Below are 21,573 nucleotides of genomic sequence, written 5' to 3'. Positions count from 1 at the left end.
GGTTCGGTCGAGGACAAGACCGAGGAAAGAAATTTTTGATGAGAAGTGGAAAAAGAATTGATTGAAAAGTAGTTTTCAAGTGGGTACTTGACGGGAGTGGTGTTGGAGCAAACATAGTCTTTGAGGTGACTAGGTGGATGGCGAGACCGAACCGGTCTGCCGGAATCAACGACGGGAGAGTCGGAAGCGGGAACGTCGGTCACGTTCGGTGGCAGCGAAGAGACCGAGCTGGGATTGTTGACAAGAGGTTCTGTCGGCACCCCCGAACTGGGTAGTCTGCCAGAATGTTCTGTCGGCACCCCTGAACTGGGGAGTCCGTCAGGATTTTCTGTCGGCACCCCCGAAGGGGAATTAACAGTTTCTGTCGGCACCCTCGAAGGCGGGTCAACAGGGGTGTCTGGAGGCACCCCTGAAACAGAATCAGAAGCCGGGACGACAGGAACAGTGGGTTCTTCGGTGAACCTGCTGCTGTCGGACAGTGAGGTTGGAGGAGACTTGTTAATCATCGGAAAATTGAAGGTACCGTCATCATCGATAGGTAGGGACGGGGATGGATCGGTGAGAGGAGGTTGTGCCGGAGGCGGAGAGGCCATCGGAAAACGATTCTCGAACGTGTCGTGAGATAAAAATACGTTGAGTAGAGATGTCGTATATACGGTAACCCTTTTGTCCACTTGGATAGCCAAGAAAGATGCCGGCGGAGGACCGGGCGTCCATCTTGGTTTTTACCAAAGGGATACGGGCATAGCAAAGGCATCCGAATACACGTAAGTGTGAAAGATTCGGAGGAACACCCATGAGAATTTCATGAGGGGATTTCCCATCAAGGACTTGTGTGGGTAATTTATTAATGAGATAGACAGCGGTTAGAACGCATTCTCCCCAAAAAGAAAGAGGGTGGTGAGCTTGAAGTCGTAAAGATCTAGCGACTTCAAGAATGTGACGATGTTTTCGCTCTACAACACCGTTTTGTTGAGGCGTATAAGTGCAACTTCGTTGGTGGTTAATCCCTTTTTCAAGAAACCAACTTTGGAGAGAATGATTTATGAACTCGGAACCATTGTCCGATCTAATTGTTTTTATCACACAATTAAATTGTGTGTGAACATAACTAGAAAAATTCCTAATTAGTATGGTAGAATCCAATTTAGAATTTAGAAGAAATATCCAAGTACAACGAGAAAAATCGTCAACAAGGGTCAAAAAATAACGACACCCGGAGGTGGAGGGAACCGGAAAAGGACCCCATATATCGGCATGGACTAACTCAAATATATGAGTGGAAGAAGTAGTGCTAGTAGGAAAAGGCAATCGACATTGCTTAGAAAGTGGACATATATCGCACGACACTTTATTTGATAAAAATTTAAAATTCATACATGGAAGTCTAGAATTAAAAAATTGAAAACGAGAAAAAGATGGATGGCCTAAACGGCAATGCCATAAAGAAAAAGACTCATGACTAGATTTATCTTGAACTAAATTGAAAACGGAAAAAATTTGACGCTCCGTGCGAAGGAAGTAAAGGTCGTCATGAAGACTACCATGCCCAATCTCCATCTTCGTTGTTCGGTCCTGAAAAAGACATAAGTCATTGTCAAATAATACGGTACAACGAAGAGACTTAGAAATTTGAGATATAGATATGAGATTAAATTGAAAAGATGGAATATAAAGCACATCTTGTAAATAAAATCTATTTGAAAAATAGACCGAACCAATATGGTGAACTTTAACTCTTGATCCATCGGGTAATCTAACAAATAAATCCGGAGGAGCAAGAGAATAGGAAGAAAATCGTGATAAAACCGAACATATGTGTTTAGCGGCACCGGAATCAATAACCCAAGGAGGGTGAAAAGAAGAAGTATACTTACCGGTGAGATTAATGAGTGGATCTTTGTTGAGACGAAGAGAGGTTGTGGGCTGTTTTTGTTGATCTAATAATGCCAAAACCGGTTCCGGGGTGAGAGATGTTGCTGTAGGCACCCCCACACCGTTTTGATTTGTGACCGAGTTGGTGGCCGATTCTTGCCGAGAACGTGGTCTTCCACGTTGACCGTAGTTTGGTGGATAACCATGGAGTTTGAAGCATGTAGAAATATCATGTCCATGGAGTTTACAATGATCACAAAACGGTCGTTGTCGTTTGGGTCGTTGTTTATCGGAACCATAAGACCGATTTTGATTGTATTCATTGGACCCAACGGCTAGGGCAGCAGCATTGTTATCTATATTCATGGGAGAAACAATGTTTTGTTGAACCTCTTCTTGTTTAATAAGAGAATGAATTCGAAGAATAGAAGGGAATGGTTCAATCAACAAAATTTGACTCCTAATTGAGGAGAAACGATCATTAAGACCTTGGAGAAATTCCATAGCTCTATCTTGATTTGTTCGTTCAACCAAGGAGCGACCATGACCACATGTACAAGGCTCGGTAATTAACAAAGAGTTGAGTTCATCTTGAAGAGCCTTGAGTTTTGTAAAGTATGTGGAAACATCGAAATTGTCTTGCTTAAGACAAGAAATTGCTCTCTTAAGTTGGAAAATCTTGGGAGCATTCCGTTGATGAAAACGGTCATAGAGATTATGCCATATATCAAAAGCCGTCTCATCATATAATATTGATGATCGAAGAGGCGGATCGACCGAATTGATAAGCCAACTAGAAACAAGGTCGTTACATCGTCCCCATTGTTCTAGTTCGTTAGGATCGGTTGGTTTATCGATGCTTCCATCAACAAAACCAAGCTTGCCTTTAGCTCGTAAGGCCTTTGACATTCCTCGTGACCATGAGGAATAGTTATCACCGGTTAAAAGCGGTGTGATGATAATAGTGGTGGGAGAATCCGAATGATGAACTTCAAACGGCCCACTATTAGTGGTAGCATGAATTTGAGAAGTTTCGGAAGCTTCGGGAGTAGTCATGATTCAAGAGAAAAAAAAAAATTTGAAGGCTCTTATACCATGTGAAAAGGTTAAACCTTTGAATGATAAACACACTCGAATATAATCGAGTGGAGGTGAAGAAGATAATTAACTCGGTTGTTAACCGAGGGAGATGAAGAAGAGATGATGGTCTCGGCTATAACCGAGACTATGTGTGATGACTCTCGGTTGAAGCCGAGAGTGATGGAACTTAGATGTTCGGGTATAACCGAGAGAGAGAGGGAGAGATGGAGCTCTCGGTTATAACCGAGAATGTTGATGATGATTAGTGAGTTGTTGATCGTATGAGAAGGAGAGAGAGATAGGTAAATACCTTGTTTATTAACTTACAACTTGATAGATTACATTGTCTATGGAGATACATATTTATAGGTTTACAACTTAGGAGTCTTGTAAAATCGAAAAACTAAAACTCTATCCTTATCTAGTGTAATCCTAATAGAATTAGGACTAGTAATGGAGACCGACCCACTCGGTTGGACCGAGTGGAATTGACTCTCTAACAGTTTCCAACATTTTTTAAATGTACTAACATATGTATTTCTGTCTTAACGAATCATAAGTCAGTCGTCTCAAAATCAAAACGACCAGTCCAGGAGAGGGCCGAACAGGCAGCCAAGGTAGAGAAAAAAAGGTTAATGTACAATACAAATGTACAATAAGATTGCCTTATGATCTAGCCAAGGACATTATCATGACAATGACCGAGGATCAGAAAACCAAGCTCTTTGGCTCGGCTTTTGCCTGCTTATGCAAGGCCATCACAAGTGGCAAAGTTGGAAAAGAAAATGTGAAGGAGAAGCCAAACAGCGCCATCCTGGACATCCTAAAAAGGTACGATAAAGACTCCCGAACTTTCAACATCAGAGGAAAGTTGGTTTCATTCACTCCCGGAGATGTTGCTCTTATTCTTGAAGTGCCAATGGAAGGGCAAAAATACGAGGCATTTCTACAAAATGCTTCTGTTGACATTACCAAGGACGAGTTTCTGATGAAGTATTTCAGAAATGGTTAGGGAGAGAGGAAAGGCAAGAGACTTTTTTTTGTAGCCCAACAACAGAGGGTTGTGAGGTCGAAAGCTCCTGCCCTTGAAATTCTAAAGTTGTGGATCATGGGCATGGCCTCCACCTTCCTATTTGCTTCTACTTCCGACTACTCGGTGGTTGACACTTTTTATCACCTCCAAACGGAGAGAAGGGTTGAAAGAGTGTCATGGCCCAGAGCTATTCTCTCCTATATGATGGAAAGGATACACAAGCATTGGGAGGAATCGAACAAGGCTTCGGGTTGCCTGATTTTGCTTCCCGTAAGTATTTCAAAACACTGACATTTGGTAAAATGCAATATACAGTTTACTATTTGTGTTAAACATTATCTAAAATGTCTATGCAGTTCTGGTATTGCATGGACACCAGTACCCATGAGGACCTGGTGGAGGAGGTTGGGATTAGTCCTTGAATGACAAGGTGGTTAATCCAACCATTTTATTCAGGACTGAAAGCAGAATTGGTCAACCTGGAAGAGCAACAGGTAATTCCTTCAACATTTCAGAAAATGCTCTCATTGTTTTCCAAGTGATCAGAGCACTTGCACATACGTTGTGAACAGTCTGATAAATGTTTGAAACATGTCGAGGAATGTGAGTTTGTCTGGTCAAGTGTTAAGGAAATAACATGATGTGTCCACTGTTTGCAGGTTAGGGTATGGCTGATAAAATTCAGCTTCTTGAAGAGATAGAAAAGTTGACAAAAGAGAGCGAGAAATGATGAAGGAAGAGATAGAGATGTTAAGACATGAGAATGAGAAAGTGAAGAGAGAAAGAAGAAGTAAGACAAAAAAATGAGGAGAGAGAGAGAGAAGAAATAAGAGAGAAAGGGAGATGGGAGATAGAGATGGTGGAGAAGTAGGAGAAGAAGAAGAAAAGGTTGGGAACAATGAGACATAGGATCAGGAAGAGATGATGGTTGAGTGAAAGAGAAAATGATGATGGGAAGTAAAAGGTTGAGTTGTTCAAGGCAGAATCTTCTTCAGCAATGCCAAAACAAGGAGAAGCGGAACCAGAAAATGTCGGTGCAAGTGAGTAAATGCTCACAACAATTATATCCTTCCGTTAGAATAAATGTGTTTGCTTGCTTCAGAACTGGAAATGTAATGTGCAAATGTTAATTTGCTCATAACATAAAACAGAATGTTCATGTTAGATATCGAGTTTGATAAACAAATTGAATAATAGTTTTTAAGTATTAAGTTAATTTTTATTTCGATTTTTTTAAAGAACATATTAACGTTTGCGTTGTGCAATTCTCTTCGCTTCTTACTTGTCAGATGATTGATTCGAACATAAATTGTTCGGCAATCGCGACAAGTTTTCTGATTCATGGTAAGTAAAAGAGTTTTATCGTTATTCCACGGTAATTGAAGAATGTCATAACACAGTAGAGGGTTCTGCTAAGTAATAATTAACACACAAGCAAGTAAGTATTTTTCTGAACAAAGCATAAAATATTTTGAACATTAATAGAACTGTTTATATATATTGATCATTTCTGTGAGCAAAATATTTGTTTATGTTGCATTTCATAACTTGTTGATATATTACCTTTGGTGGTGGCAACAGGTCAAAAGGAGTCGGAGAATAGTTATGCATACATTATAGCTAGTTGTCATGGCCTTCTTTTGGTTAAGCTTGAAAATTGCATTTGCATTTTCAACCCTTTAACCAAGAAAAAACAACTTATTCCACCAATTCCTTGTGAACCACTCTCTTGTGAATATGTTTTAGTCTTTGGACCAACTTCTTCATCTCCATATTACTATAAGGGTTATTTCCCTAATGGCCCCCTACTTTGTGACCAGCTTCCTGCCTGGCCCCCTACTTTACAAGAAATACCCATATGGCCCCCTTCCGTTATAACACCGTTACTCTCTCTCTCTTCCATTTCTTTTCTCTCTCCTCCAGCATGTTTTCTCTCTCTGCCACCTCGTTAAACCAGCCACATCATCGTCTTCACCGGCAGGGTCGCCGGCCGACCAAAATTTTTTTTTTCTCTCTCTTTCTCTCTCAAAAAAAAAAAAGAATTTTTTGAAAAAATTCTCTCACCTCTCTCTCTCCAAACTCCGCTAGGTCTGTTCATCACGAGCAGACCAGATCGTGGTCTGTTCGTGATGAGCAGACCTCTGTTCATCACGAACAGACCACGATCTGGTCTGTTCGTGATGAACAGACCTGGGTCTGTCCATCACGGACAGACCCAGATCTGGGTCTGTTCTTCACGAACAGACCCTGATCTGGTCTGTTCCTCACGAACAGACCCTGATCTGGTCTGTTCGTGATGAACAGACCTAGCTCCGGCGAAGGTTTCCCTTCGCCGGAGTTTAGAGAGAGAGAGGTGAGAGAATTTTTTAAAATTTTTTAAAATTTTTTTTTTTAGAGAGAGAGAGAGAAAAAAAAATTTGAAGGTCGCCGGCCGGAAATTTCCGGCCGGCGACCCTGCCGGTGAAGACGATGATGTGGCTGGTTTAACGAGGTGGCAGAGACAGAAAACATGTTAGAGGAGAGAGAAAAAAATAAAAGAGAGAGAGTAACGGTGTTATAACGGAAGGGGGCCATATGGGTATTTCTTGTAAAGTAGGGGGCCAGGCAGGAAGCTGGTCACAAAGTAGGGGGTCATTAGGGAAATAACCCTTACTATAACCACTACAATGTCGTTTGCTTCGTTGTAGCAAATGGAACATTTCAATTCAAGATTTTTGATCGGGACACTGGGTGTTGGAGAGATTCCAACAAGACTACGATGATAAGCTATGGTTATGGGTCGATATTTGCATCATGTAGTCCTCTTTGCTTTCGATGAATTTTATAATATTGGTTTACTAAGGAGATATTATTACATTCAATTTGGAGTTGTAAAAGATGATTGAAATGCCCAATAGTCTATCTGAAATGGTAACTAGACGTAGTGATACTTCATGAAGGGACCGTAGTTGGGTTGGAGTTGTAAAAGATGAAGTTAATCTTGTAGTGGTTACCCATGGATACGAAATAGTAATTTGGGCACTCAACGATTATGAGAACAACAAGTGGAAACTTAAGGGAAAGAATGTGATAAAAACCAAGGTTAATGATGTAGTTTATGTTCGACCCGTATTCTTCTATGGTAAGAGATTGGTTCTTTCCATGGAAGCCATCAGAAGGCTTGAGAGGAAGTATTATTGGCAAGAAGTCAACCATTTTTAGTATTATTGGCAAGAAGTCAACATAAAAAATGGTGTTTTAAGACCTTTGTGTATTGCATACTGTGTAGGGTGTTTTCCCGATATAAGCACGTTGACTGAGGTTTGAGATTTCAAACGGATTTCTCGAAGATGAACAGTTTTGTGAGGGTTAAGTGTCTACACCATTCGTGTTTGGTTTCGTTTTTGTGATTCTCTCCTGCTACTTATTTGTATCGAACCACATTGCACAATTGTTCAAAAGTTATTTAGTGTAGTGCTTGGTGTTATCGGATCAAGCGTTAAATCAATTTTGAAGAATATTTTTGTACTTCCCAATAATGAATTTGTTAAGTATTTCTTCTGTTGTTTCACTTGCTGGTTTACAAATATATTTTTTTTTGAATAAACACCAGATGCTTATTTTAACCACCAATCTTCAAATGGAGACGGGTTTTCTGTCTATGGGTTATTGAATGATTGAAAATCTAAGTTTGCTTGGCAACAAAAAGTGGAAGTGCTTTCGCTTTCAAAAGGTAGAAATTTGTGTTAGTTGAAATGTTAGATAAAGTAGTTCCTTATAAATTAGAAAGTGAAAAAGATAGTTTGACAACATGATTTACGGAAAGCAGATACTCATTTATAATTTTGGTGATGGTGGTTGCGGTGGCAGTGATAATGGTAGTGGTGGTATAGCGATGGTGAAGGGGCATATGAGTATTATTTTTTAGAGAAAGGATAACAAGGAAAATAAGTCAACTGGTTAGGATGGATTTCACCTCCACAGTCGAACTTGGGATCTCCAGATTTTAGAAGTAGATGCACAACCAACTGAAGATACATGTGTTGGAGTTTTAAGTAGACTAAACAATGATATACAACTGATCCTTGTACTTGTTCTGAAGTTGCTCTCTCTAAAAGTTGTCTTTGAGAAGAAGAAGATACCGATGAAATCAGGTTATCACTGATTTTGTGTTCTCAGAAGGAGAGATTGGCCGATCCCAACCATAGAAGAGGTAGATTTTGAACACTTAAGCCTTGTGAGAAAGTCTACTTTACGATTTCTTCTTATTTTGATTTCAATTTCTTCTTTCCCAAATCATATCTCTAATATATTCCTTCTAGTTTCTATCTTGTTTTGTGGCTTTGGATTATCCATCAACACCTCAAATCCCAATTCACGGTATATCAATAGCGTTGGTTTAGTTTATTTCTGTTTTGAAATTTTTTAGTTCTAACCAGATCCCTCTTTTAGGTGTCGTTTGACAACGTTAAAATAAGTTATTATTTTACTTATTTAAGTAAGAAAATAAAAAAAAATTAGTTTAGTAAGACGAAGATTTCGGACTTCACTTAAGTTAAAATTTGACTTTCTTTTAAAGTTTAAAATTTTAACTTTTGATTTTCTAGTAAAGTGACTTATGTGCATCATATGCTTGAATTTTATTTTACTCAATTTTTTTTCACTGTCTATCTCTGCTCCACAACCACGATTAAACTTCCACCACACCTTAACCACCACCACCACCATACCTCTATCACCACCACCTTCGTGCCTCCACCACCACCACCATAGCTCCACAGGTCCATCACTACTACCACCTCCGTACTTCCGCCACCGCCACCACCACCACCACCATACCTCACATAGCTTTATCACTACCACCACAACCATACCTCCACCACCACCACCTTATCTCAACCACAACCACCACTGTAACTCAACCACCACCATTGTACCTCTACCAACACCACCATCGCCACACATCCACCACCACACCTCAATCGCCACCACCACCACCACCACCACCACCACCACCACATTATCTCAACCACCACCACCTCCATCATACCTCCACCTCCTCCACCACCACCACCACCTTCATACCTCCACCACCATCCCAATACTTCCACCACCATCCCAATACTTCCACCACTGTCGCCACCATCATACCTCCACCACCTACGTCCACCACCACCATACCTCAATTACATCTCAACCACCACCACACCTGCATCACCATACCTCCAAGGCTCCATCATCACAACTGCGTTCCGATCACTATACCTCCCAGGATCCACTAAATTTTGTAAACGAAGTTAACTAAAATCACGTAATTCAATGAGAAAAAGAAAAAATAAATTACTTTACCAAACTGACTTTCTGACCTTTTTTTGTTTTTTTTTTTTACGTATAAGAACCATTTTTTTCCAAACTTACTTTTTATATTTTTTTCATTTTCAAGCAAAAGTACTTCTACTACAAGCAAAAGTACTTATACTTTTGGTTGTCAAACGAAACCTTAATATGAATAAGTTGCAAGCAATTTCTTCTTTGTTTTCCACTATCACCCATGAGGTAAATCCTCCACTACTATGGCTTCGGTCTTTACGACCTATCTCTTGGCCTTTTGATTCAGGGATGTTCTAGACCTAACACAAAGCACGTCGGTCCTCTCCTCTGACAAATTTATTTGCCGAAATTATCTGCCTGAAAACCCCGAAGTCCTGTCAGCCATCTTTTGCTAGTTTGGTGCATGGTCAACTCAACACCAAGGAAAGAGACACTTGTCTTTCATGTACTCTCACTCTTCACTAGTGTTCAATCCAAGTTCATTCTCCTACATGAGTTGGCATCCCAGATGGGCCTCACCTATAATTGGTCTCTACATCACAGGGCCCAATTTCTTATGTCACATTTTATATTGTTGGACCCAGTCGTTTTATCTCATGGGTACTCCTTTTGAGTACAAGAGGGTTTTGCTTTTACTCCTTCTGGTTCGGCCTTTTGGTACCGATAAGACGATATCGACTCTTTAGGAAACGCTTTTCGCTTCGATTTTGGTTATCACTGTTTTCGGTCTTAGCTATGACCATACCTTTAAGTTGTTATGGTTCTCTAGCTCTCACCCTTTGTAGTCTAACTAGTTTTGCTGAGCTTTTCAACTGGGACTTCCCAAGTTACCATGTGTCTGATATGATCCTTTTAGATCATGGTGGGGGCATAATTTCTCTTTCAAGAGAAATATGGTTATCACTGTTTTGGAAACGCTTTTAGCTGCGATCTTGATTCAATGTTTTTCGGTCTTAGCTATGATCATACCTTTAACCAGTTTTGGTTCTCTAACTCTCATCCTTTGCAGTCTAACTGGCTTTGCCGAGCTTTTCGACTGAGACTTCCCAAGGCACCATGTGTCTGATTGTGATCTCTTTAGATCATGGTGGGCCATAATTTCTCTTTCAAGAGAATTCTGGTGAGTATGCTAGAATCTTTGGGTTTTATCTTTAAGAAATCACAGAACTTCCATGAAGTTACGTATTTTTTTTTCTATATGTTTCTTGTGGTGTGTGGTTCGAATGATTTCAGGTTTTAAAGTGGTGGTATTGGTTGATGTTGTTTATTCGTGGTTACTCACCTAAAGACAGATTGGTTCCAAACTAACGATTCTGCAAGTTGGCGGGAAGTCTGTTAGTTCTGAGAAGATTTTATGGCGACTTTGCTTACAACCGTTAAAGGTATAAGTCAGAGAGTGTGCTTAGAGTTATATTTTATAGTTCTTTACTCATATGTTGTAACTTTACTTCTCATTCTGTAAACTCTGTTCTATGAATAATACAATGTTTACATTCTAAAAAAAAGTCAATTGGTTGTTCAATCAAAGGAGGTAATTCTTGAATTTATGATAACAATGGCCCAAAAGGGAAGATGGTCACAAAGTAAGGGTTGAAAAAGGAAAGAGAATTACTGAAAACCTTTTCATAATTCTCCCTTCCCTCTTCTCTCCCCTCGACCATGAACTTCTCTGGACGGCACGGCAGGATCGTGAAAAGCAAATCAGGTATTCATCATCTCTCTCTCTCTTTAGAAAGGTTTAGGGGAAAGATGAGTCTTTGCTGATTAGGGTAGAAGAAGTTTGATGAACTCTCTAACAAACTTACTTCTCTATAGATACTCTAAACACTTCATTAATCAATACTCAGTTTCGAAAACCTAATACTTTCAGTTTGTCTATCACAATTATGTTGTAGTATTTGTTTTAGGATCAAGTCATTGATTAAATCACTATGTAAAACTAGTATGTTTCAGAATTTGTAAATTTTTTCTTTGAGTATCTGGTTTCTAAGTTCCTCTCTTTATCTTTCCTATTTGTGTGCAGATTCCTCTAGTATTCCAGTGACCGTGATGGAAAACCTTGACGATAATCTCCTCACTAAAATTCTAATACGACTGCCTGCTAGAACTGTAGCTGGATTCAAAGCTATCAACAAAAGATGGTATTCCTTAATTTCTAACCCTTTCTTCGTAAACAAACATACTAGTCTGCAAACCAATCGAGATGCTTGTGGTTATTTCTCCATGTATTCCATGCGTGTTGATACTATCGTCGAACTATCTCTCACTCGATCTTCACTCAGTGGTGTCTTTACTGAAACCACCATTTTTATAGACTTGCCTAACGAGTCTAAGAATACTATTGCATATATTGCTGCTAGTTGTCATGGCCTTCTTTTGATTGATCTTGGAGATTACATTTGCATTTTTAACCCTTTAACCAAGAAAAAACAAATCATTCCACCAGCTCCTTGTGAAAAACTCTCATGTGGCTATGGTTTAGTCTTTGGACCAACGTCTTCATCTCCATATTACTATAACCACTACAATGTGGTTTCCTTGGTTGTAGTAGATGGGAAAATTGAATTCAAGATTTTCGATCGGGACACTTGGTCTTGGAGAGATTCCAACAAGACTACGATGATAAGCTATGGTAATGAGGTGACCAATAAGTTGATATGTAGTCCTCCTGTTTGCTTTCGAGGAATTATCCATTGGTTAACTAACGAGGGAGATATTATTGCATTCAATTTGAATAAAGAAGAGAGCAGGATAATTAAATTTCCAAAAAGTGTATATGAAATGGTAATTAAACCTGGTGATAGTCCATGGAAGGACCGTAGCTGGGTCGGAGTTGTAGAAGATGAAGTTAATCTTTTAGTGGTTACCCTAGCATATGAACTAGTAATTTGGGTACTCAATGATTATGAGAACAACAAGTGGAAACTCAAGATAAAAACAAAGATAGATGCTGTATTTTATGTTCGACCCGTGTTCTTCGATGGTGAGAGATTAGTTTTTTTCATTCATACCGGCAAAATGATTGATGGGTCGAACTATTATTGGCAAGAACACAACATCAAAACTGGTGTTTCCGGACCTTTATTTGTTACACATTGTGTTCGGTGTTTCCCCAATATAAGCACGCTGGTAGATGTTTGAGATTTCAAACAGATTTCTCGAAGATTAACAGTTTTGTGAGGTGAAGCACTTTCACCATTCAGAGTTTTGTTTCATATTTGTGTTTTTCTTGTGTTTCGGACTTGCGGTAGTACTCAGTTATTTATTATTGAATAGAGTTTAAATCTCAATTATGGTTTGAACATTTGGGTACTTTTGAATAACAAATGTGTTCATTAGTATTTTTTTGTGTTGTTTCAGTAACTAGTTAAATCTACATAGATTTTAGTTTCGAATAAACTTAACAGAGATTTTAACCACAAAACTAAATGAAAATGGGTTTTCATTTTACCTGTCTGGTCATTGAAAACCTAAACTTCAAAAGATTTAGTAAATCAGGTGCTCTGTTAACATAGAACAATATACGGAACGGGGGTTTAAATTCAAAGAGTATATCCCTGTCTACGAGAAGGTAGTACATCCAAATTGGTTCATTATATAATAAACCTAAACCAGCTTTTCGTATCGAAGTTTTCATCGGATGGTAGTCATCGTCCACCAGATATCTTGCCGGACATCAGTCTCTCAACTTAGCGATTCACTGGTTACAAATATGGGTGTTGACATTTTCTCGGATGATATTGAGTTGCTTGTGGATGTTAGGCAGCTTTCAACCAAGCAGTCCCCAGCCCGACCTTGCCCACTAGAACCAGATTTCTCTTCGACTTCACTCTGGGATCCTGAAAGAATTTTGTCCGGCTCGCCTAACACGATCTTGGTTGCCCATTCTGATAGTTCTTGATTAGCAGTTTCAAACACTAGCCAATCATTGAGGGCAGGCTTGCTCAGGTTTCCAGAATGAGATGAAGATGAAGATGACGTTGCACCTGTAACATCGAATATTTTAATTGGAATTAATTATCGTAAACAAACTCTTTTTTTTTATGAAAGTAGGCATATGCCTAAAATTTATTAAATCAAAATATTGGCTTTATCCGTCGCCAATGGACTTACAATACAATTAGGGGTATTAGGAACCTCCCAAATTTGAGTTACATTCACATTAAGAGCGAACTTAGCTAATAAGTGAGCAACTTCATTAATCTTACGCGGACAATATTGAAATTGAATGTTTTCAAAAATTGCAATTTCGGATTGTATTTCCGATACTACATTCCTGATCCTCCACGGAGGGTCTTCATCTGATTTTGAACAAGCTTCAGTCACAACCATTGCATCTCCTTCGATAACACAGTTCCAACTATGTAATGATTTCGCTCGAGGGCTAGTTTAGCCGCCATTGCTTCAGCTACTAATGCGTTCGGAACTGTGATGATCTCTGTGCAGGCTGTAACAAAGTTTCCCTCATAGTCTCTACAAACTACTGCAATTGTCGCGACTCCTTCCTTAAACGCCGCATCAAAATTAAATTTCATTGATTCTAAAGGAGGGGGAACCCACTTCACCAATTTCACATGGTCAGAAACTCTCACCTCGATTTCATGATTAGGCTCTGAAAGTGTATATTCTCTTAACAGGTTCAAAGCTTGAGTGACAATTGAATTTATGCACAGAGTCCGTACCCTCAGGGACGGAACTACAGCTAGGCCAAAGGGGGCCATGGCCCCCCTCGACCTAGCCGTAGTGGTTCACATTGTAACCCCAAGTCACAGTGGTTACGGTATTAGTTCGAGTAATACGCAAGTTACAACAACAAAGTGTAATTGGCTCGCTGGTAGAACTTTTTGTTTATCACCTTCCTGACCTAGGTTCAATCCTGGGGATGGCAATTTTTTTTTTTTTTGCAATATGTGTTTGGTTTAACTTTTACCAATTTCTCTTACAAATTTAAATAAATGATATTAGTTAGTCTTGTTAAATATTTTTAGTAGGGAACTTGAATTTAATAAACATTACCATTTTTTTTTTGAAAACTTAGAGACCAACCATTAACATGGACTGAACAATAAAAGCAAATTGTTACCCATTTAGGAACAATTTTGTCTATTTTGTCTCAAAAATCTTCATTTAGAAGACGTTCTCAGTAATTAAAGCAAAATGATGTTAAACAAAATCATAGTTAAAAGGTACTAATTTATTTTAGATTATATATGTAAAGATCATTTTTTATAGGCGAAATACAAATATAAAATGTAAATAGATTGTCAAATAAAATAACCGAGTTCGTATTACATTGGCCCCCCTATATCTTTAATCCTGGTTTCGTCCCTGCCCTCGAACACTTTCTTATTACGAGCTTTCCACAAAAACCAACTCGTATAAACTCTCAAATGTATAGTAGTCTCATCCTCATCTCCCAACAACCAACTACCCAAACTAGTCTGAAAATTTTCAACACCATCTAGCCGAATCAACAAAGGTCGATACTCCAAACTTCTCTAGCAATTCTACACTTTCGGAACAAGTGATCAATATCTTCGTCTTCTTCATCACATAATGGACATAGCTTGGATACTACGTGATTGAATCTTAGTGCTCTCTTCTTAGTAGGTAATGCATTATGGAGGAGTCTCCGTAAGAAGAACTTCACTCTTGGCATTATATTTAGTTTCTTCCAAAACTGGTTCCAAGTGATACTCGATGGCAGTTCCGTATTATGCGAAAAGGAAGGATTCGCTGTCTCGATTGTTTTATAAAGAGATTTAGTGGAGAAATTACCTTTCACCGTATGAATCCAGAATAATTTGTCGATTACACCTCTTCCATTTAATGGTATTTGTAATATAGCACGAGCGGAAAGTTCATCGAATATATTCTCTATTAATTCCCTCTTCCACGACCCTGAGGCATTAATTAAATCCCTCACCAAGAATAAATTTGGGAGATCCATGTCTTCATATTTTTTCCGGGCTTGAACCCTCTCAAATTCGGTACCCAAAGATCGTCCCAAATTCTAATGTTCATTCCATCTCCCACCGAATAACACATCCCCTCTTTGATGAATTTTCTCATCAATAACATACTTTTCTAGGTAGAGGTCATAGATGATGATTTGGCTTCATAACTCCAAAAGTTTAAATTCCTTAGGTATTTAGCTTTAAGTAGCCTAATCCAAAGCGCATCCGGTTCTGTAACAAACCTCCACACCAATTTACCCACCGAAGCCTTATTCACAAATCCCATATTACGAATGCCAAGACCTCCTTCTTCTTTACTAGCTTGTAGTCTTCCCTAGTTCAGGTAATGCATCTTTGTGGTTTCAGTATCATGATCCCACCAAAAATTTCTTTGGTGTTTCTAAATATTATCTATAACACCTTTAGGAGCTAAATTTGTCGAAAGAAAATAAATGGGGATAGAAACTAATTCACTCTTCAGAAGAATCGTACTACCGGTGTGAGAAAGAGTGTTCCGTTTCCAGCCCCTTAATTTCTGTTCTATTTTTTCCATTTTAAAGTCATAAGATTATAACTTATACTTGGGTTTCAACAAGTAATTACCCAAATACTTATCATCTGAATTCATTTCCTTAACTCCCAAAACATTAAGCACCATTTCCTTCCTTTGCTGGTCACAATTCCCACTAAACTAAATCGAAGATTTATGATAGTTGATCAACTGACCTGAGCATTGAGCATATGAATCTAAAATCTTTTTCAATTGACTGATATTGAGTTCTAACGCCTTCTCAAAGAACAATAAATCGTGAGCAAACATCAAATGACTCACACTAGGTACATACCTATTTACCTTAAGTCCATTATAAAGTCTGTTAGTTTCAGCTTGTACTACTGACCTCGTAAGAGTTTCAGAACATAATATAAATAAGTACGGACTTAATGGGCATCCTTGTCTAAGTCCTATTTCACTTCGAAAATGACCCTTAGGTCTTTCATTTAATAAGATAGAAAAGGATGCAGTCGTTACGCAATTCATTATGAGAAGGTGAGTATTAGCAATAATACCATAACGAATAAGAACTGCACTTAAGAACTTCCAGTCAACCCTGTCATAAACTTTTGTCATGTCGACTTTCAAAGCGAATGAACCTTCCTTAGTTGAGGTATTAGCCATAGAATGAAACATCTCTTGAACCACTATAATATTATCTGAAATTTGTCGTCCCGGAACAAAGGCGTTCTGAACTTGAGAAATTACTTTCTCCAATATAGGCCGAAATCTGCAGGTCAGAATCTTTCTGATAACTCGATATAATACATTGCAAAGCGATATTGGTCTATAATCCACCGACATTTCTGGGTTTTGGACCTTCGGAATCAATGTTATGTATGTATGATTAAGATTACCCGGGAGACGACCTGAGAAAAATATAGATTGAATTTGTGAAGTGACATCATCACCAATAATTTTCCAACATTTTTTAATAAAAAATCGCCGAAAAACCATCTGGTCCTGGGGCTTTGCATGCTTTCATGGTTTTCAGAGTATTCCAAATTTCTTCCTTCGGGGGGGGGGGGGGGGGGGGGGGGGGGGAGTCGATAGCATAAAGTTCTCCGTAGCAAGTAGTGGACGATTTGTCAGTGTTAGAGCTTCAGGAAATACCGAAGTAGTCTCTGCTCATGACACCGTGAAAAAATGATCTACAAAAACATTAGAAATTTTAGTGGGGTCGGTAGACCAAGATTGGTCTGCCAACTTCACAACATTAATATTGTTTTTTCGTCTTCTATTAAGAACTGACAGATGAAAGAACTTTGTATTTCTGTCATTATCAAGAACCCAATGCTTTTTTGCCCTCTGACTCCAAAATAATTCTTCCATTTTCCTCAAACTAGCAAGTCGCTCGTAAGCCTGTTTTTCCATTATGATATTTTCCTCACTTGGTTGTAGATTTTGAGCTTCAAGAAGTTCATCTTCAGCTTCTTTAATCTGATTAAACAGGTGGCCTACCCTCGATTTACTCCACTCTTTCAACTTCTTTGCCATTTGAGGGAGTTTTTGTGTGAATACCCCATTCGATTGATTCCAACTATTTTCCATAACTTTATCAAACTCCTCGTGAACTGTCCAGTGATATTCAAACCTAAAGGGCACATTACCTCTAAGCTTTGTCTTTTTTGTTTTTAAGATTATCGGAGCGTGGTCGTTGTTGATTCGAGGTAGGTGTTTAAAATGAGCATTCGGGAATCAAATTAGAATATTTTACCTCATTTTCACACCCAATAAAAATTAGTAACAAACATATTACCCATTTGGAGCCGATATAGTTTCATTACTAATTGGTATATGAGACAGTTACTCGATGGGTACTCATATACCTGAGGTAATTAATTGATACATTTCCATATTTAAGGTCTAATTTACTTGTTCTATGTTAATTATGTTCTACGTACACCATTTGAATTTTAGAAAATCATTCTTAATTAATAATCGAAATATATTTAGTAACAAATTTTATAGCAACATAAAAAAATATGTAATAATACGTTATAAATTTAAATATTTCAACCATCTATCTCTTATTAAATAAGTTATAACAAAAATAATTAGATTAATGAAAGAATTTTTTTTTTTTTTTGGTTATTAGTAATATGGTTTAATAACAAGTCTGGAAGCGAACCTATTTTAGTAGTAGTAATATGATTAAATAATAACTTATATTATAAAAATGGTACTGCTACAAACCGTAATCGTGATACATTTTGGTTGTGGGGAGTGAGATATCCAAACTGGAACCGGTTGATACCTTCTTGTTTAGAACACCCCCGACATATGGGGCTAGGGCTCTCGACATTAGAACTAGAAAAATTCAGAAACTCCCAAAATTCTGGGACTCCCCAAACCCTGTCCCTCCTAAATAAATGTTTCCCTTTTCTCTCTTCTTGACCTATCTTCCGCACCCTTTGTGTTCTCCTGTGTTGGACGGCAGTATCGTATAAAGCAAAGCAGGTACTCATTACTCTCTCTCTCTCACTCTCTCTAATTCACAAGTCATAGTTAATAATAATCCCCTTTCTTGTTTTAAGTTTATTTATATTCTAGTTATCTACCCTTTGTTGTTTTAAGTTTCTCTCTTCTGACTCTTTTTTTATACACACAGCTTCAAACTTGTTTATAACAACTATGCTAATGGACGAAAACCTGCTTGATGACAATATCCTCAGTGAAATTCTAATACGACTGCCTCCTAAAACCCTAGGGAGATTGAAAGTTGTCAACAAAAGATGGTGCTCATTGGTCTCTGATCCTTTCTTTTTAAATAAGCATATTAGTCTTCAAACAAATCGAGATGCTGTTAGTTACTTCTCGAAAATATCAATTAGAGGAAGTATCAACCAGCTATCTTTCAATCCGTCTTCGCCCGCTGATATCCTTACTCAAACCACCATTTCTCTAGGCTTACCTCAAGAGTTGGCAGATGGTATTACAGTCGTTAGAGCTAGCTGTCATGGCCTTCTTTTGGTTGAGGTTAAAAATTCCATTTGCATTTTCAACCCTTTAACCAAGAAAAAACAACTTATTCCACCATTTCCTGTTTGTCGTGAACAACAACTCTCTTGTGAATATGGGTTAGTCTTTGGACCAACTTCTTCATCTCCACCATATTACTATAACCACTACAATGTCGTTTGCATGGTTGTGGGAAATGGGACATTTCAATTCAAGACTTTCGATCGAGACACTAGCTGTTGGAGAGATTCCAACAAGACTACGATGAGAAGCTATGGTAAGGGCTTGACCAGTGAGTTGATAATATGTAGTCCTCCTGTTTGCTTTCGAGGAATTATACATTGGTTAACTACCAAGGGAAGTATTATTGCATTCAATTTGGATAAAGAAGAGAGCAAGAGGATTGAAACACCCAAGAGTCTATCTGAAATCATAACTAAAGGTTGGCATACTCGATGGGGGAACCGTAGTTGGGTTGGAGTTGTAGAAGATGAAGTGAATGTTGTAGTGGTTACCGACGAGTATGAAATAATAATTTGGGTACTCCATGATTATGAAAACAATAACTGGAAACTTAAGAGGAAGGATGTATTAAAATCGAACGATAAGGATGTATTAAAAACGAACGATAAGGATATATTATATGTTCGACCCGTGTTTTTTGATGGTGACAGATTAATTTTTTTCATTCAAAGCCGCAGCAAGCCTGGTGTGTGGAGGTATTATTGGCAAGAACACGGTATCAAAACTGGTGGTTCAAACCCTTTATGTAGTTCGTTAGGTGCACTGTGTTTTTCCTATATAAGTGCACCAGGCTGCTTTCAAATGGATGTTTGAGATTTCAAACGGATTTCTCAAAGATTAATAGTTTTGTGAGGGTTAAGAGCTTACAGCTTTGGAGTTTTGTTTCATTTTTTGTGATTTTCTCACGCTGCTTTCTATTTGTATCGATATTGCTTAGTGATTTATTATCTGACCAAGGCGTAAATCTCGAATTTATTTTGAACATTTGTGTACATCCCAATAATGAATTTGTTCATTATTTTTTTCTATTATACTTCTGAACATTTAAGTACAGAGATTTTAACCACAGATGTTCAAATGGAAATGGGTTTTCAGTTTACCTTTCTACTAGTCATTGGAAACCTAAATTTCAGAAGATTTAGTAAATCAGGTGCTCTGTTAACATGGAATCATATGGAGAATGGGGGTTCAATTTCAAAGAGTATAACCCTGTCTACAAGAAGGTAGTACATCTTGGTTCAGTACAAAATAAACCTAAACCAGTTTTTGATATCGAAGTTTTCATCGGATGGTGGTCATCATCCACCCCATATCTTGCCGCACATCATTCTCCCAACTTGGCGAATCCCCAGCTGCAAATATGGGTCTTGACCTTTTCTTGGTTGCAATAGGAGATGATATTGGGTTGCTTGTCGATGTTAGGCAGCTTTCGACCGAGCAGTCCCCAACCCGACCTTGCCCACTAGAACCAGATTTCTCTTCAACTTCACTCTGGGATCTAGACAGAACTTTGTCGGGCTCACCTGAGATGATCTTGGTTGCCGATTCTGATAGTTCTTGATTAGCAGTTTCAAACACTAATGAATCATTTAGGGCTTTGCAGGCTTTCTCAAGTATGGATTGCAGATACTTGCTTTGTGCTTCCGATCGAAGATGAAGATGACGCTGCACCTGTAACGTCGAATATTTTAATTGGAATGTAAGATCGTTGACTAACTGAAGTATCTAGAATGAGATTCTAAATATATCTTTCTTGTCGACGAAGAAACTAACCTCAAGTTGATCATGCAGTCTTCTCTGAACTTCCATATTAAGTCGCAATGCCTCTGTAACCTGCTTACTTCTGTTCCACGTATAAATATGAACCAAGTTAAAAGGTTGAAACGTGAAAGGGAGGAAAGAAGCGAGCATGAACAGAGACAATAAGTGTAATATACTCGTTCATAGGAATGACCTAGTGTCCTGATTTTCCATACCACATGAAGCTGCATTTTCGACAACACATGAACTAATAAATAAGTATTTCCTCAACCCCAGAAAGCCACAGAACACGAGCAATGAGAACAGATCCAATTAAAAAAAAATTAGAAATAAGTGAAACAGGAATCCAGAGCATACCAGCGCTTGAGTTGTCAACGAATTCCTTGCTTATTTGCTTTCCCATTCTATATTTCTGCATAAACAAATGTTATAATACGTACGTAATTTTAGAAATGAATTCTACTCATGCTTTCTCAAAACTGTATGCTCCCCGGAACGGAAAAACCAAACAAAATATCAGTTTCCGAGATATTCTCAACACATACAACAAAACAGTGAGAAGAAAACCTTCTTCAAATGACATAGAGTTAAACCTTTGACAGCCATCGTTTCATTAGGGTCTTTGGTGTTGCTTCTGTGATGAAGTTCATATAAATTATGGTCTTTGGTGTTGCTTCTGCGATGAAGTTCATATAGAATTCGGAACAAACAACTAGTTAGTCAACTTGGAATTTCCAAAATTTCTTAAATCACAGTTGGTTTATCAACAATCCATCAAGTCATAATTGGATCCAAATATGGGTAAAATCTGCGTAGTAGTATATATATGAGCCTACTAGGATAAATTCCCCATCATATAATCGAAGAATGAACATGTTGTTGAAAAATAATGTCTTTGGGATGAGAACTCTATCTTTGAAATGTATACTTTTATTACTCAAAGATAATTACAAACACTTTGCTTTATATACTTATGACTCACAACTCAAACACTCTTTTTAACTACACCCACACTCACT

General features: G+C 38.2%; 2 protein-coding genes and 1 long non-coding RNA gene across 3 annotated transcripts; all 3 read left to right on the top strand.

Moving 5' to 3' along the window:
- The first annotated feature begins 3,568 nt into the window (after positions 1–3,568).
- On the top strand, positions 3,569–5,061 carry LOC147550888 (uncharacterized). Its single transcript, XR_015238811.1, has 3 exons — positions 3,569–4,258; positions 4,345–4,482; positions 4,648–5,061. It is a non-coding gene; the product is annotated as an uncharacterized LOC147550888 (long non-coding RNA).
- Positions 5,062–10,529: 5,468 nt separating this feature from the next.
- On the top strand, positions 10,530–12,600 carry LOC147550887 (F-box protein At1g20360-like). Its single transcript, XM_086671271.1, has 2 exons — positions 10,530–11,003; positions 11,322–12,600. Exons 1-2 carry the CDS (start codon positions 10,958–10,960, stop codon positions 12,437–12,439), a joined length of 1,164 nt encoding a protein of 387 aa, XP_086527397.1. The 5' UTR covers positions 10,530–10,957; the 3' UTR covers positions 12,440–12,600.
- Positions 12,601–18,448: 5,848 nt separating this feature from the next.
- LOC147550886 (F-box protein At1g20360-like) lies at positions 18,449–19,606 on the top strand. The gene has a single exon (XM_086668508.1). It carries the CDS (start codon positions 18,449–18,451, stop codon positions 19,604–19,606), a length of 1,158 nt encoding a protein of 385 aa, XP_086524634.1.
- Positions 19,607–21,573: the final 1,967 nt, after the last annotated feature.

This window comes from Eschscholzia californica, unplaced genomic scaffold (genome assembly GCF_041429995.1).
Source record: "Eschscholzia californica isolate CP2 unplaced genomic scaffold, dmEscCali1.0.p SCAF_3, whole genome shotgun sequence".
Taxonomy (NCBI): Eukaryota; Viridiplantae; Streptophyta; class Magnoliopsida; order Ranunculales; family Papaveraceae; genus Eschscholzia; species Eschscholzia californica.
This window is presented reverse-complemented; position numbering and strand designations above follow the sequence as displayed.